Source organism: Hypanus sabinus, chromosome 14 (genome assembly GCF_030144855.1).
Source record: "Hypanus sabinus isolate sHypSab1 chromosome 14, sHypSab1.hap1, whole genome shotgun sequence".
Classification (NCBI taxonomy): Eukaryota; Metazoa; Chordata; class Chondrichthyes; order Myliobatiformes; family Dasyatidae; genus Hypanus; species Hypanus sabinus.
This window is the reverse complement of record NC_082719.1, coordinates 83,612,964-83,626,724: the sequence shown is the minus strand read 5'-3', so window position 1 is coordinate 83,626,724 and position 13,761 is coordinate 83,612,964. Positions and strand designations below refer to the sequence as shown.

At 39.4% G+C, this 13,761-nt stretch overlaps 1 protein-coding gene across 2 annotated transcripts in view; it reads left to right on the top strand.

Moving 5' to 3' along the window:
• The window catches only part of mtmr12 (myotubularin related protein 12), a 103,688-nt gene that overhangs the window by 55,058 nt on the left and 34,869 nt on the right, over positions 1-13,761 (top strand). For both annotated transcript variants that reach the window (XM_059989573.1, XM_059989572.1), the window contains exons 6-8: positions 183-276; positions 7,225-7,363; positions 9,658-9,733. In XM_059989573.1, coding sequence (XP_059845556.1) covers positions 183-276; positions 7,225-7,363; positions 9,658-9,733 — 309 coding nt within the window. The remainder of the gene's footprint in view (positions 1-182; positions 277-7,224; positions 7,364-9,657; positions 9,734-13,761) is intronic.

Sequence of the window (13,761 nt, the reverse complement as noted above, 5' to 3'; positions counted from 1 at the left end):
TTGTTTAAAGGAATAAATTCAGTAACTTAATATTTGATTGTCAGTCTTTCAGACTTGGGAATTGATAAGAATATATAATTCATCCTTGTCTTTGACCTTCCTGCCCTTTCCTCCATCATCCCACCCTGAGTCAATAAAATTTCGTATACTGACTGCAGATACCTTTGTTTTTTATCTTTCAGTTGATCCGAGGGATAGTTCACCATTGTTTGAATCCAACTTCTTTAAAATGTTTGTTTGCTTTCTCCTATGTTGGCACAACAGGTGGTCTTAAAGGTAATGCCTCATAAATCCTTCCTTTCCTCTATTTTTACATAATATAATAGATTGAACTAGTTTAAGTGAAAGTGCTCTGGCGTATTTTAGGCTATGCTGTATTTACTTTACCATGTCCTTTTGACTGTGGGGAGCAGCTTGATGCAGTTTTAAAATTATCCACGGTCCCAGTCTGGAAGCTGCAGCTAGACATGCTGAGACAGATCACTTTTCATTTTTATAAACATCATCTTAATATGAGTACAAGTAATGACAGCAACTTTGCTGACAAAACTAGGGCAGAGATAATTCAGTGCCATGGACAAAAAATGAATGTTTGCTTCGGGTGTGGAAACCTAAAGCGACATGATAAAATCTTAAAATTTAGAGAAAAGCTGAATTTTGAAAGAATCTGGGCTCCCCTCCAATATCAGGCAAAAAGTTCAATACCCAATTGGAATTCTGAGTCTTGTGTTTTAATAGTGCTGAAATCTTGATTTTGGTGCAGCGTGTTAGAGTATTACTTGCATTCCCCTATCTTTATTAGGTTGATGCAAGAAATATGACATTTGGAAGAAAGGTAGCAGAAACTAGAGCTTTAAGTTAAAGACTAAAACATAATTGTCTCCCTCTTTACATTAACAAAATATGATAAACGGAACATTTTCTATTCTCTGTGCTTTCAGTCTTGTACTATTCTATGAGGTTAGTTGTATTTTTACAGAGCGGCAGGTAGCAGAGGAAGAGGCGGTGGTGTGCTGCCGAAGGAAGAGGAGCAAGAGGCATCGAGATGGGCAGGGCCTGGAGGGATACACACCAACTTCAGACAAATAGGATTAGTTTAGATTATGGTTGGCACAGATATTGTGGGCCGAAGGGTCTCATCCCATGTTATACCATTTAATGTTCTATCTGGAAGGTAATTCGACACATCAGAACACTAATCCTTCAAGTGACAGTTGCACCTTGTTTAAGCAACAAATCTAAATAAAAACTTCAGAAATAGAGTAAAATATACTCATCATTGTCTGGCAAAAGTATAGTTAAATATATGTACCTCAAGATTTGGCTGCATCACACTCTGAGGTTGGTGACAGTTTCTAAGGGAGCTACAATCTGTTTGCCCTACATATTTTTCATTTGAGTGGATTTGGTGACCTTCTTTATAAAACTAAGTTTAGTTTAAGTTTTTATTTTCCTTTTTTCCTGGCTTACAAAGGCTGTTGAACTTCTAGTCAAGAAGAAAAGTTTACAAAAGGTTCAAAAAAACTAGGTAATGATAGAGATCTAGAAAATTGAGGCCAGCAGGAAGGAGCTTAAGAATGAAATTAGCAGAGCCAGAAGGGACCATGAGAAGGCCTTGGAGAGCAGTATAGGCATTCTACAAGTATGTGAAGAGCAAGAGGATAAGACGTGAGAGAATAGGACCAAACAAATGTGACCGTGGAAAAATGTGTATGGAACCTGAGGATGTAGCGGAGGTAATGAATATTTGCTTCAGTATTCACTACGGAAAAGGAACTTGGTGATTGTAGAAATGACTTACAGCAGACTGAAAAGCTTGAGCATATAGACATTAAGAAAGAGGATGTTCTGGAGTTTTTGGAAAGCATCAAGTTGGATAAATCACCAGGTCCGGACAAGATACACCCCAGGCTACTGTGGGAGGCAAAGGAGAAAATTACTGATCCTCTGGCAATGATTTTTGATCATCAATGGAGATGGGAAAGGTTCGGAGGATTGGAGGGTTGCAGATGTTGTTCCCTTATTCATGAAAAGAAGCAAAAGATAGCCCAGGAAATTATAGACCAGTGAGTCTTACTCCAGTGTTTGGTAAGTTGATGGAGAAGATCCTGAGAGGCAGAATTTATGATCATTTGGAGGTGCACAATATGATTGGGAAGAGTCAACATGGCTTTATCAAAGGCAGGTTGTGCCTTACGAGCCAGATTGAATTTTTTTTGAAGATGTAACTAAACACATTGATGAAGGTAGAGTTGTAGATGTAGTGTCTATGAATTTCAGCAAGGCATTTAATAAGGTTCCCCCATGCAAGGCTTATTGAGAAAGTTAGGAAGCGTGGGATCCTAGGGGACCTTGCTTTGTGGATTCAGAATTGGCTTGCCCACAAAGGGCATAGAGTGGTTGTAGACAGTTCATATTCTGTGTGGAGGTCAGTGACCAGTGGGGTGCCTCAGTGATCTGTTCTGGGACCCCATCTCCTTGTGGTGTTTATAAATGACCTGGATGAGGAAGTGGAGGGATGGGTTTGGAAATTTGCTGATGACTCAAGGTTGAGGTGTTGTGGATAGTGTGGAGGGCTGTCCAAGTACAGCGGGACATTGATAGCATGCAAAACTGGGCTGAGAAGTGGCAGATGGAGTTCAACCCAGATAAGTGTGAGGTGGTTCATTTTGGTAGGCCAATGATGGCAGAATATAGTATTAATGTTAAGATTCTTGGCAGTGCGGAGGATCAGTGGGACCTTGGGGTCAGAGTCCAGATGACACTCAAAGATGCTGTGCAGGTTGACTTTGTAGTTAAGAAGGCTTATGGTGCATTGTCCTTCATCAACCGTGGGATTGAGTTCAAGAGCCAAGAGGTAACGTTACAGTTTTATAGGACCCTTGTCTGATCGCAGTTGGAGTACTGTGCTCAGTTCTGATCACCTCACTACAGGAAGAATGTGGAAACTATTGTGCAGAGGTAATATACAAAAGATGTTACCTGAATTGGGGAGCATACCTTATGAAAACAAGTTGAGTGAACTCTGCCTTTTCTCCTTGGAGTGACGGAGGATGAGAGGTGAGCTGATAGAGTTGTATAAGATGATGAGAGGCTTTGATCATGTGAATAGTCAGAGGCTTTTTCCCAGGGCTGAAATGGCTGACACAAGAGGGCACAGTTTTAAGGTGCTTGGAAGTGGGTACTGAGGAGATGTCAGGGGCAAGTTTTTTTTTTAGGCAAAGTGTAGTGAGTGCGTGGAATGGGCTGCCAGCAATGGAAAATGGCGATGGAGGCAGATACGATAGGGTCTTTTAAGAGACTCTTGGATAGGTACATGCAGCCTAGCAAAATAGAGGGCTGTGATAACTCTAGGTAATTTCTAAATTAAGTACATGTTTGGCACAGCATTGTGGGCCAAAGGCCCGTATTGTGCTTAGGTTTTCTATGTTTCTACAGAAACATAATGTACTTTCACTAAATTTATATTAATATTTTGCTGTAAGTTAAACAGTATAAATTATCTTCAAAATTAGGGATATTTTAAAATGATGTAGCGTGTTATTAATAGCAGCGCTTGACTTAGAAGTCACTGGCAGTAAGGAATTGGGTTGGAGACCTCCAATTAAATAAGAAATGGGAGGGGAAAAAGGCCATTTGGCCCTTTTTGAGCCTATTGTGTTCTTCATTTAAAACCATGACTGACCTACTGACCTACCCATTTCAAAGTTCAAAGTAAATTTATTATCAAAGTACATGTATGTCACCATGTCCAACCCTGAGATTCATTTCCTTGCGGGCATACTCAGTAAATCCATAATAGAGTGAATGAAAGATTGCACCAGTGAACAAAGACAGCAAGCTGTGTAAATACAGCAAAGAAAGAATTAATAAATTAGCAATGTATCATGAATATGAGATGAAGGGGCCTTGAGTGTGAGTCCATAGATTGTGGAAATATTTCAGTGATGGGGTAAGCGAAGTTGTGTGAAGGTATCCCCTTTGGTTCAAGAGCCTTATGGTTGAGGGTTAGTAACTGTTCTTGAACCTGGTGGTGTGAGTCCTGAGGCTCTTGGACCACCTTCCTGATGGCAGCAGTGAAAAGAGATCATGACCTTGGTGGTGTAAGACTATTTATTAAGGGAATCTAGAGATGTCTAAATATATATCTGAATCTATTTATCAGTTTTGAATCTGAATTATTTTAATATTGTCACATGTACCAGGAAGCTCATCTTGCACATTGTTCATACTGGTCAAATTATTATACAATGCAATGAGCTAAAACAAAGTAAAACAGTAACAATGCAGAATAAAATGTGACAACTACCGAAAATACAGTGCAAGTAAACATTGAGGTGTAAGATCATAAAAAGGTAGATTGTGAGGTTAAGAACCCATCATATCAAATGAACTTGATAGGGTAGTGAAGGCTCATTGAGATGATAAAGAATTCTGTGTCTCTGTGTGTAAATTCTTCTTAAAGCACCTCTCCTAAGTGTTGTATTCAATACCACAATACTGTGACCCTTGCTTCTAGACAGCTTATTATATGTGGTCTGCTGAGTTGTAAGAATTTCGAGTTATAATAACTGGAAACCCGAATACAAGCCTGATCTATTTGATCTCTGACTCCCTTTGTATGCACCAAAGTAACTAACTTCATTTTTTTCCCCCACATGATATTGCATCTATTCTTAGTATTCAATTGTTTTTTTAATCCCCCTGAAGGCTCTACGTCCTCTTGCCTGTTTTCAATCCCATCTAGTGTGTTATGGTTCGGCATCAATGAGTATAGAATTGAGACTTTTTTTATAAACAAATAAAACGTTTATTAAACACAACTCAATAAAAAACCAAAAGTAAACAAACAACTAACTTAACTGGAAGTTAACTGCTATATGGCAACTCGAACAGTTCTTAAAGCGATAAATGCGAACACAGTTCTTAAAGTGATAAATGCAAAAATCCATAAAAAACACAAAATGCTGGCAGAACTCAGCAGGCCAGACAGCATCAATGGGAAGAGGTATTGACAAAGTGACAAAAAAAAGTCCAAATGATTTATACAGTCAATTAGGAGAGACTTTCCTGAAGTAACAAATTCCTCAACGATGTGACATTACTGCTGATCCCAGCCAAAATATTCCTGCCCAAAGGATTTGTGATGAAGGAAATAAGGCGGCTTAAAGGTACTGACCTTTCCTTGGCAAATAACCCTGCTCCAGCCCTTTCTGCTCTTATAGCAGGGACTATCTCGAATGCAGGTTACTATCCCTTCTGAATGAGGATTCAATAAGGTCGATCCTATATTACCGATGACGATACCAACTTTACTCAATCCTTCAGGTCTCCTGCACTTCAATAAATCTTCACTCTCAGATTGAGTTGCAAAGGTAGATACCAAATCACAACTGGCAATGCTTAGCGAAACTGCCGGCAATAACCTTTGAGAATTACAACAGAAAGTAAAACTCCACTTTAAAACAAAACTGCGTCATGAAACGAATATGCAGCATAACGGAGTCACTGACGAATTAAACCATGAACTGACCTGCATTACAGCAAGGCTTTCCCGTTTTATACCTGTTGAAACAGGCTATCACATGACCTCTCAATGGTGGGAAATTACATGACTCCACCATCACAAGACCATTACATCATGCTCAGCAGAGACTCAATTACGTCATGGTCATGTGACAGTCTCAAGATACCCACGGGGTATGTACAAGTGTCATTAGTGCATTTGGTCTTATGATAGATAGTCCCCTTGGCCAATGTGTGGGCCAAGCATAGATCCCTGTACTGTCCCACTAATCAGTTTTGCTGCAGCTGCAGGAAGGTTGACGATTGAGGTGCAGGCAGGGTGGACAATTATCCTGCCAACTCTCTTTTGAAGAATATTGACGGTTATTCAGACTATTAGAATTTTTTTAAAGCTTCCATTTGATCATCTTTGGGCATTCTCTGGTGCAAGGTGTTCCCAATCTTACACTCTTAGACTGTATTATTAATTCTCCTTTGATCCAGATAGTACTAGGCCAGTACTTTAAATCCAAATGGAATCCTGAGATTTAAGCAACATTCTTGTATGGCTCCAATTTTCTATTGGCATGTGTTTTAAAGCAGGGCTGTGTTCCTATTAATTGTTTGTGACCCAAATAGTTCACAAATCAGAAATGCAATGGAAAATGGAGATTCCTTCATGAGAGAAAGTGCCAACTACCTCTCTGCCTATGACAAATCCATCGCACTGGTCTCCCAAACACTTGCTCGTGTGTTTGTTGGGTGTTCATAAACTGGGCAGGACCTGTACTGTGTGGTATGTAGCAGACTATACACCCAGATTCTCCAGCGTTGTGACCTGCAGATTTCTTGGGTAAACAACGGCTAGCTTGGGAATTAAAATGCTGGAGGATTTCAGCAGGTCAGGAAGCATGAGACCCTACATCTGAACTGAAAGTTGGAAAGGAGATAGCCCATATAAGAAAGGGTTGAAGGAAGAGCTAGCTTGCATACGTTCATTGTCCTCACTCAGCCTTATGTTCTCATACCTTTCAAACCTCACTTGTGTCTAATTTTAATTATATGGTGTGCTTGGGCCAAAGTAATGGAAAAGAAAATAAGATTTTTGTAGCATACATACTGAATAGGCAATCAAATTACTTAACTGTTATTCAGCTTTATAGTATCTATTTCAATTGATTGATTTTACTCACTCCTTAACTGGCGCGCGTGAAGGCTGGTGTAAGAAGTATGTATTGATCAAAGTCTATAAATAAGGTGTTGCACATGGAACCAAAGAAAAAATATGCAATAAGTAATCCTGAAAGTGCAAGAGGAAGGTTTTAATCTCATGAATATGTGTGTATATTTGAGAACAAAAAGTATTAATCTTTGGATGTATGTATGCAGACTGACAACCCTGAATGCCAGAGGAGATTTGCTTTGAAGTTGTGATGAAGTTGTTACTCAGTTATTAACAGCTTCATGTAGCCACCTTATCTTCATAGACTTTCCTGCCTTTGCCTATTCTAATAGTTTTGCAATTATTAAAGCAGTTTTTTCCCTCGTTAGCCCATTATTTCTTTGATCCTGTTGAAATTTAAGTTGTAACTTTTTGGAAAAGTATTTCATATCATCAGTTCTTGTGTTGTGTCCGAGTTATATAGAACAATTAAAAGGAAAGTGATGAGCAGTATTTAATTGTCAGAAGTACAAGAGGTTAATTATTCTTTCTGCCAGTTGGTCCTGGAGCTGAAGAAGAACCACCAACTGTAATGTTTGAAACCAAAGTTGACTGGAAAGTAGAACTGGATCGGACTGGGGGTCTACTGAGCAACAGAGTAATTTCCATTAACGAAAATTACCACATCTGCACTCGGTGAGTATTCAGCAGTTAGATGATGTACTTTTAACCAAATAATTCTTTTAACTAGGAATGCAGTAAGAAAATTTGACTATCTTTTTACCTCTCCAAGTAAAACACAATGTATCAAAATGCCCTCTTACTTTAAATCCTGTGCTAAAGAAAATGGTCCACATCCAAAGTAAGAGGGTGCAATGTGGAAGATATAATTAAAGATATGTATTAAGTATCTTTCCTGTCAATTTTAAAAATGCTGCTTGGAGAATAAAGTGGTTTTGAAGCAGTCTGCATATGCACGGAGAAATGCTATAACCAGTTAATACACAGCAAGGTCCCAGAATTGGGGAGATAAATTGCTGTAAGTGATGCATGTTAACTAGTATAAGGTGAGTTCCTTCATCAATAAACACCCCATTGGGGTAGCCTATGCCAGACCAGTTCTTTGATATAGAAATTTCTTAGTACTAAATTAATGGTACCTAAAGGGACTGAAATAATGAAAGGAATTATTTAAAATTATTCAGTATGGGACCGGATCAAAAAAAGGCTGAAGAAGCTCTATCATGGACATTAGCTTCCTTATCATTGAGGACACCTTCAAAAGGAGGTGCCTCAAGTAGGCAGCATCTTTCGTGAAGGACCCTCCCTGTCTGGTTAACTTTTCAGATTCATTGCCTTTCATGTTTTATTGAGATACAGTGCTGATATAGTCCCACCCAGCAATCCACTGATCTAATCCTAGCTTAATCATGGGACTGTTTACAATGACCAATTAATTAACCTATAACTGGAGCATCTTTGGACTGTGGGAGGAAACCAGCACAGCCAGAGGAAACCCACACATGCATGGGGAGAACCTACAAACTCCTTGCAGGCAGCGGCTGGAATTGAACCTGGGTCGCTTGTACTGTAAAGTGTTGAGCTAACCACTACATTACTATGTCACTCCTATCTGCTCTGCCTTCAATACTTGATCTTTTGTGCAAGTATTGTTTTGTCATTAGTTTTCATACTGGGATATGTAATTTGTTTCCTTTGCTGCCTGAATTAGGCATTTTGGACTCTTTCAAGGTAGTATTTCTAAATCTTTAAATATGGTAGCTAAATGCATGATATGCAAAAATAAACTTGTAATTTTATGTCCCAAACATATGCCAAAGCAGTCCGTGATTTCCTAGTATTTTGAAATCAGTGCAAAGTCATCAACATGTTATGTTATTATATAACTTAAAAAGACTTGCTGAAGTAGACTTTTAGTTTTTTTTTTAAAAAATGACAGCTGAAATTACAACATGTACACTTTTCCTCATCTGCATTTTCTCCTTATTTAGTTATGAGCCCTGCACTAGCTGTGGCAGACAGATGGAATAAAAATTTGAGTGGTACGATAGCATAAGTTGGCATGATCTATACCATCCTCCCCGTGACTGTATGTGTTTCCTCCAGGTGCTCCAGCTTCCTCCACATTCCCAAAGACTTGCAGTTAGGGGTTAATGAGTTGTGGGCATGCTGTGTTGGTGCCAGACACTTGTGGACTGCCCAGCACAATTCTCGCTGATTTGATGCAAACGACACATATCATTCATAAATACTCGTTAATAAATTAATCCACATAAATACTTGTTGACCCACTGCTTAAAATAACTTATCAAGTTTTAGATATCACTATTTTTGTCAAATGTCAAGACCATGGTGACCTTGCAGCAGTTAGAACCTTGGATAGAAGAAGAATGATGAAGCTTGAAGGCAATAGAATTCCACAGAAATGGTAGAGATCTGACAGACACAGTCAAACTTTGGGTGTTAATGTGAATGGTCAAGAAGTAACAACTACAAAACAGTAATTGCATTTGGCTAAAATGAAGGTCGCCCATCAGGATAACTGCAAATTTTGAAGGTAAGTTCACACATCAAGGATAATTAGAGCTTGTCATTAAGTAATTGCCAGCATTTCTTGAATGGATTGCTGACATTGAGAGCAATGGTTTTGCATTAAATTTAAAGTATTGACATCTTCCCCCATCAAAGCAGAAATTGTGGGAAGCTCAGAGGAAGGTGAAAAGGATAATCTTTATAAAAAAAAAAGGAAGAGTGCAGAGTTTAAATGGTTAATTGAGAAGTGCTATGGTTATAACATGCTGTGCAATCATCTGACTTTATTTTAGGACGATGTGATATCATCGGGTTGAACTTCCAACTTGGCATATTTTTAACATAATGAACAGAAGGATCATCAATAAAATTCATCAAGTTTGTTATTCAGTGACTGGATCTAGTATTTTCAAAATCTGCTTTTTTTTAATATGCAGACTTCCACAGTTCTTTGTTGTTCCTTCATCTATTACTGACGATGATATCAAGAAATACAAAGGAAAAGGAATACCTGTAAGTTTGATTTTGTTTTCTCTCTCTCTTTTAAATTTTACTTCCTCCCCTTACTCCATGCCGCCAGTACCATTGTCTTCCATTACAATCTGGTCTCTCTTTAAGCAGGGGTTCCCAACCTGGGGTCCACGACCCCCTTGGTTAATGGTAAGGACCCCTGCGAGTCTACAAATCCTATGAAGAATTACATTGTTAGAACCCTATTTTGTTGCATTTACAAGATTTTGTAGTCTGAAGAGAACCTCGTCAGTGAAACAGTACAATGTTGCAACAAATTAGAGAGTTACATGGTTGCCTGGATACCATGGAGCATAGCGGCATCGATCGTGGTGTACACTGTCGACTCTGCCAGTGGCCATCAGTTTGATCATTTCAAGACTTGCATCCCTATTTTCAAATAACTCAGCTATTCTTCTCGTCTTGCTGAATTCCCCTTGTTTAATTGTTTTTTAATCATGCCACCAATATACTTCTGGCTTTCTTAGCCTTAAGTCCTCTCCCTTTTGTTTTTAATTTTCCCAACGTCCTTCATTTCTTATTGTCAGATTGCCTTCTGCTTGATACTGTTGCATTGTCTTGAAATGACTTGCTACAATAAAGGTAATCAATCTGTTTATTTCTTTCCTCCCACCCCACCCTTAATATGAATTTTGATTAAGCTACCCCAAGTCCTTCTATGAATAGAAATGAGTTACTTTCTGTATGTAGTGCTTTAGATTTAATAATAGTACAATGATGGGCTGCTCTGATGTGCATCTAATAATTTGTTGGTCCATCTATATACCAAAATGCTCATACCTTTCCAGTCTCCATCTTGGGTAGTCTTTAATGAATTAACTTGATATTGCCAGGTCAAAGGCCCCTTATAATATCAATGATAATGTAAAAATGAAGTTTTGCCGTAAGCTGAGTTTTAACACTGGCACCAATCTGGGTACATGCACAAAAGAAAAATAGAGGGACGAGTTAAATTTCTATCTATCCCGATGATGACGAGGAGCCTGTGCAGGAAAGCTGTTAAAGTGGGGGAAGCCACTGGGGCAGTTCCACTCTCTTTACTTTAGAAGCTCTATTCCAGTGGTAAGAGTGATCTTCACAACTGGAGATCTCCATGGTTGCAGTGGATGGCCTTGATGTCTTCCATGCCTCGCTGGGCCCTTGGCTCTGCTCGGAGCGCTGCAGAACCACCTGCCCGGCGTTTGGATCACACCGGTGATCTCATCAGCCCAGTGCACCAGAACTGATTTTGCATGCAAGGATAGGCATATGCCTGTGTCATTGGCTTTTGAGGCAAGCCTCACCTGGTTTAACCTGCCTATTTGAAGTGGTATTCCAGGGTCTGTCCGCTGTCCCATACAAGCAACTGTTTGAAGCCACAGGTGAGAGCTGAGTGTCAGGTGTGGACCAAAGGTGGATGAGCTGTCCTGAGGGGTGAGGCACGGCAAGCCCTTTCACCAGAGGTGCTGCCCCTCCTGGGACACCCCATACATTCCTAGATTGAACATGGTGGTGGTGAAAAGGTCAGCACAACATCAAGGGCTGTAAGGCCTGTTCTATGCTCAATCCTGTTTGAAATTCCTTTCCCACTAAACCATCAATTTGTCAGTTTCTGGTTTAATAAGTATATAAACTACAAGTGTGATCAGTGGTTTTTTGTGATTTAGAGAGAAAAAAGTTGAGAATTCTTAAGTTTAAGAGTTCCACTGCGTGCACGATTTGGTTGCAAACTTTACATCATTAGGCAATGCTTTATCATTGGGCATGGTTTCAAACTTGAAACGATTCTGAGGCATTGCCTTTGGCTGTGTGAGAGGCTCACATGTCAGTGCTGAGATTTATTGAGAAAACTGGCTTTTTGAAAATATGAACTTTTGTTTCCTGTGCTCTTTGAAAATTAGGAATTTCCATTGTCAGCTTTGGTTAATTAAGAAAATAGATATTCAACTTGGGGCCCAAGTCCATATTATCCTGAGTAGATACACAATTAGATAGGGTTGTAAGGAAGGCATATGGCATGCTAACATTCATTGCTAGGAGCATGCAATTTATGGGTCAGGAAGACATGCTGCTGTTGTATAAAACTCATGGTTAGCCCACACTTGGAGTTCTGTTTGTCCCATCACAGGAAAGATGAAGAGGCCTTGTAGAGGAAGAGGGTTGTCAGGATACTGCCTGGAGTAGAGGACATTAGCTATAAGGAGAAGTTGGATAAACATGGGTTGTTTCTCTATGATGTGTCAGAAGTTGTGGCATGCCCTGATGGAAGTTTATTAAAATTTCAGGATGTGTTAGGGGGAGGGAGGAAGGGTTGATGATTTTCTTTTTTCTTTCTGTAACCTATTTGAAAATTCAATTAAAAAATGTTTTAAAAATAAAATTTCAGAAGTCTAGATAAAGTAGTTGGCCAGTTGTCTTTAACCCAGGGAAGAGGGCTTTAAGGTGAAAGGGAGATGGTATTCAGGGAATGTGTGGGGCAAGTTTTTGTTTTAGAGCATATATGTCAAACTCGAGGCCCGCGGGCCAAATTTGGCCCGCGGTGGAATTATCTTTGGCCCGCGAGATAATATCTAATTACTATTAAAGCTGGCCCCAGTAATCGAAGTGCCTATGGCGTATGATATGGCTAATGCTGAGTTTATTCAGGTACCAGGTTTTCAGGGTTTTTAGTGTTTATTCGGCAGTCTTGCTCGGCAGTCTTCTTCATAAGAAACGGAATTTGTAAAATAAAACACTTTGTAGTTATAGCAGAGACTGAGACACATGAGAGCAGGCTGAAAAAATGGAGGCAACGAAAGCTGCGTTCGCACGCGTCCGATTGATCCGGCCCGCATGAAGCTGCATTTTGCTCAATCCGGCCTGTGACCTAAAATGAGTTTGACACCCCTGTTTTAGAGTAATGGTAGATGCCTGGGACGTGTTGCTAGCGTTGTTCTGGAAGTTGATATGATGGTGGCATTTAAGAATCTTCTAGCTGGGTATATGGATCTCATGCAGGCATAAGGAATTGGTATAGTTTGGCATCATGCTCAGCACAGATATTGTGGGATGAAGGGCCTGTTCCTGCCCTTTGGTGTACTGTACTGTTCTGTTCTGTGTGCTTAATCATGATAATTAATGGTCTATTTGGACACCCCTTAAATGGTATAAAGATATTTAACATGTTGCTTTCTCATCTCTTCCCATGGGTGTTGTTAATATAGTAATATGGGAACCTGTCGGGTCTTCTGGGTAACTGCCATGTACTTTGTAATTTCACATGGAATCTCCCAAAGCATTTAATTCTGAAGTTGCTATTCACTGCATGCATCTTGAATTGTACTCTATTAACATATTTGTGGTAATATTTTGTTTTGTGTACTGTTTGTGGGGTGCATCATAGTCCAGATGATAATGAATTTGAACTTGAAATTAGGCATTCACATCAGGCACCGGACCACAATTGTAGTTTCAAATGGTGAATATAAATGGAATGTCTATACTGTAATTGTATATAACGAATAAAATATTCATAGCATTTCACACACATTCTTTGCTGGGCTGTAAGTGAGACAGTGTATTTGAGATCGTCTGAGGATTCGGTTTAAACAATGGTTTGATCCATTGATACTATTTTTATATCCATTTAATTTGTGCATTAGAGCTTCTAGAGAAATCCACGATATTATATTCTTTTTTTTTAAATAAAACTTCAATGTATTGCCAGACAGTAGCACAAGACTTGTAAATGGGATTTTCGGGAAGTTTCATAGGACAATAGTTATGTGGAACAGTCCATGTTCCAAGCCTATTCCTGAACTGTTTCTGTGCTACATTGATGACTGCATTGGTGCTGCTTCATGCACCCATACTGAGTTCATCAGTTTCATCATCTTCGCCTACAACTTCCACCCTGCTCTCAAATGTACTTGGCACATCTCTGATTTCTTTCCCTTTTCTTGATCTGTCTCTCTCTGTCTCCACTGATATCTTTTATAAACGTAAACCTACTGAATCTCAGATATTTTGACTACACTTCTCACCCTGACACT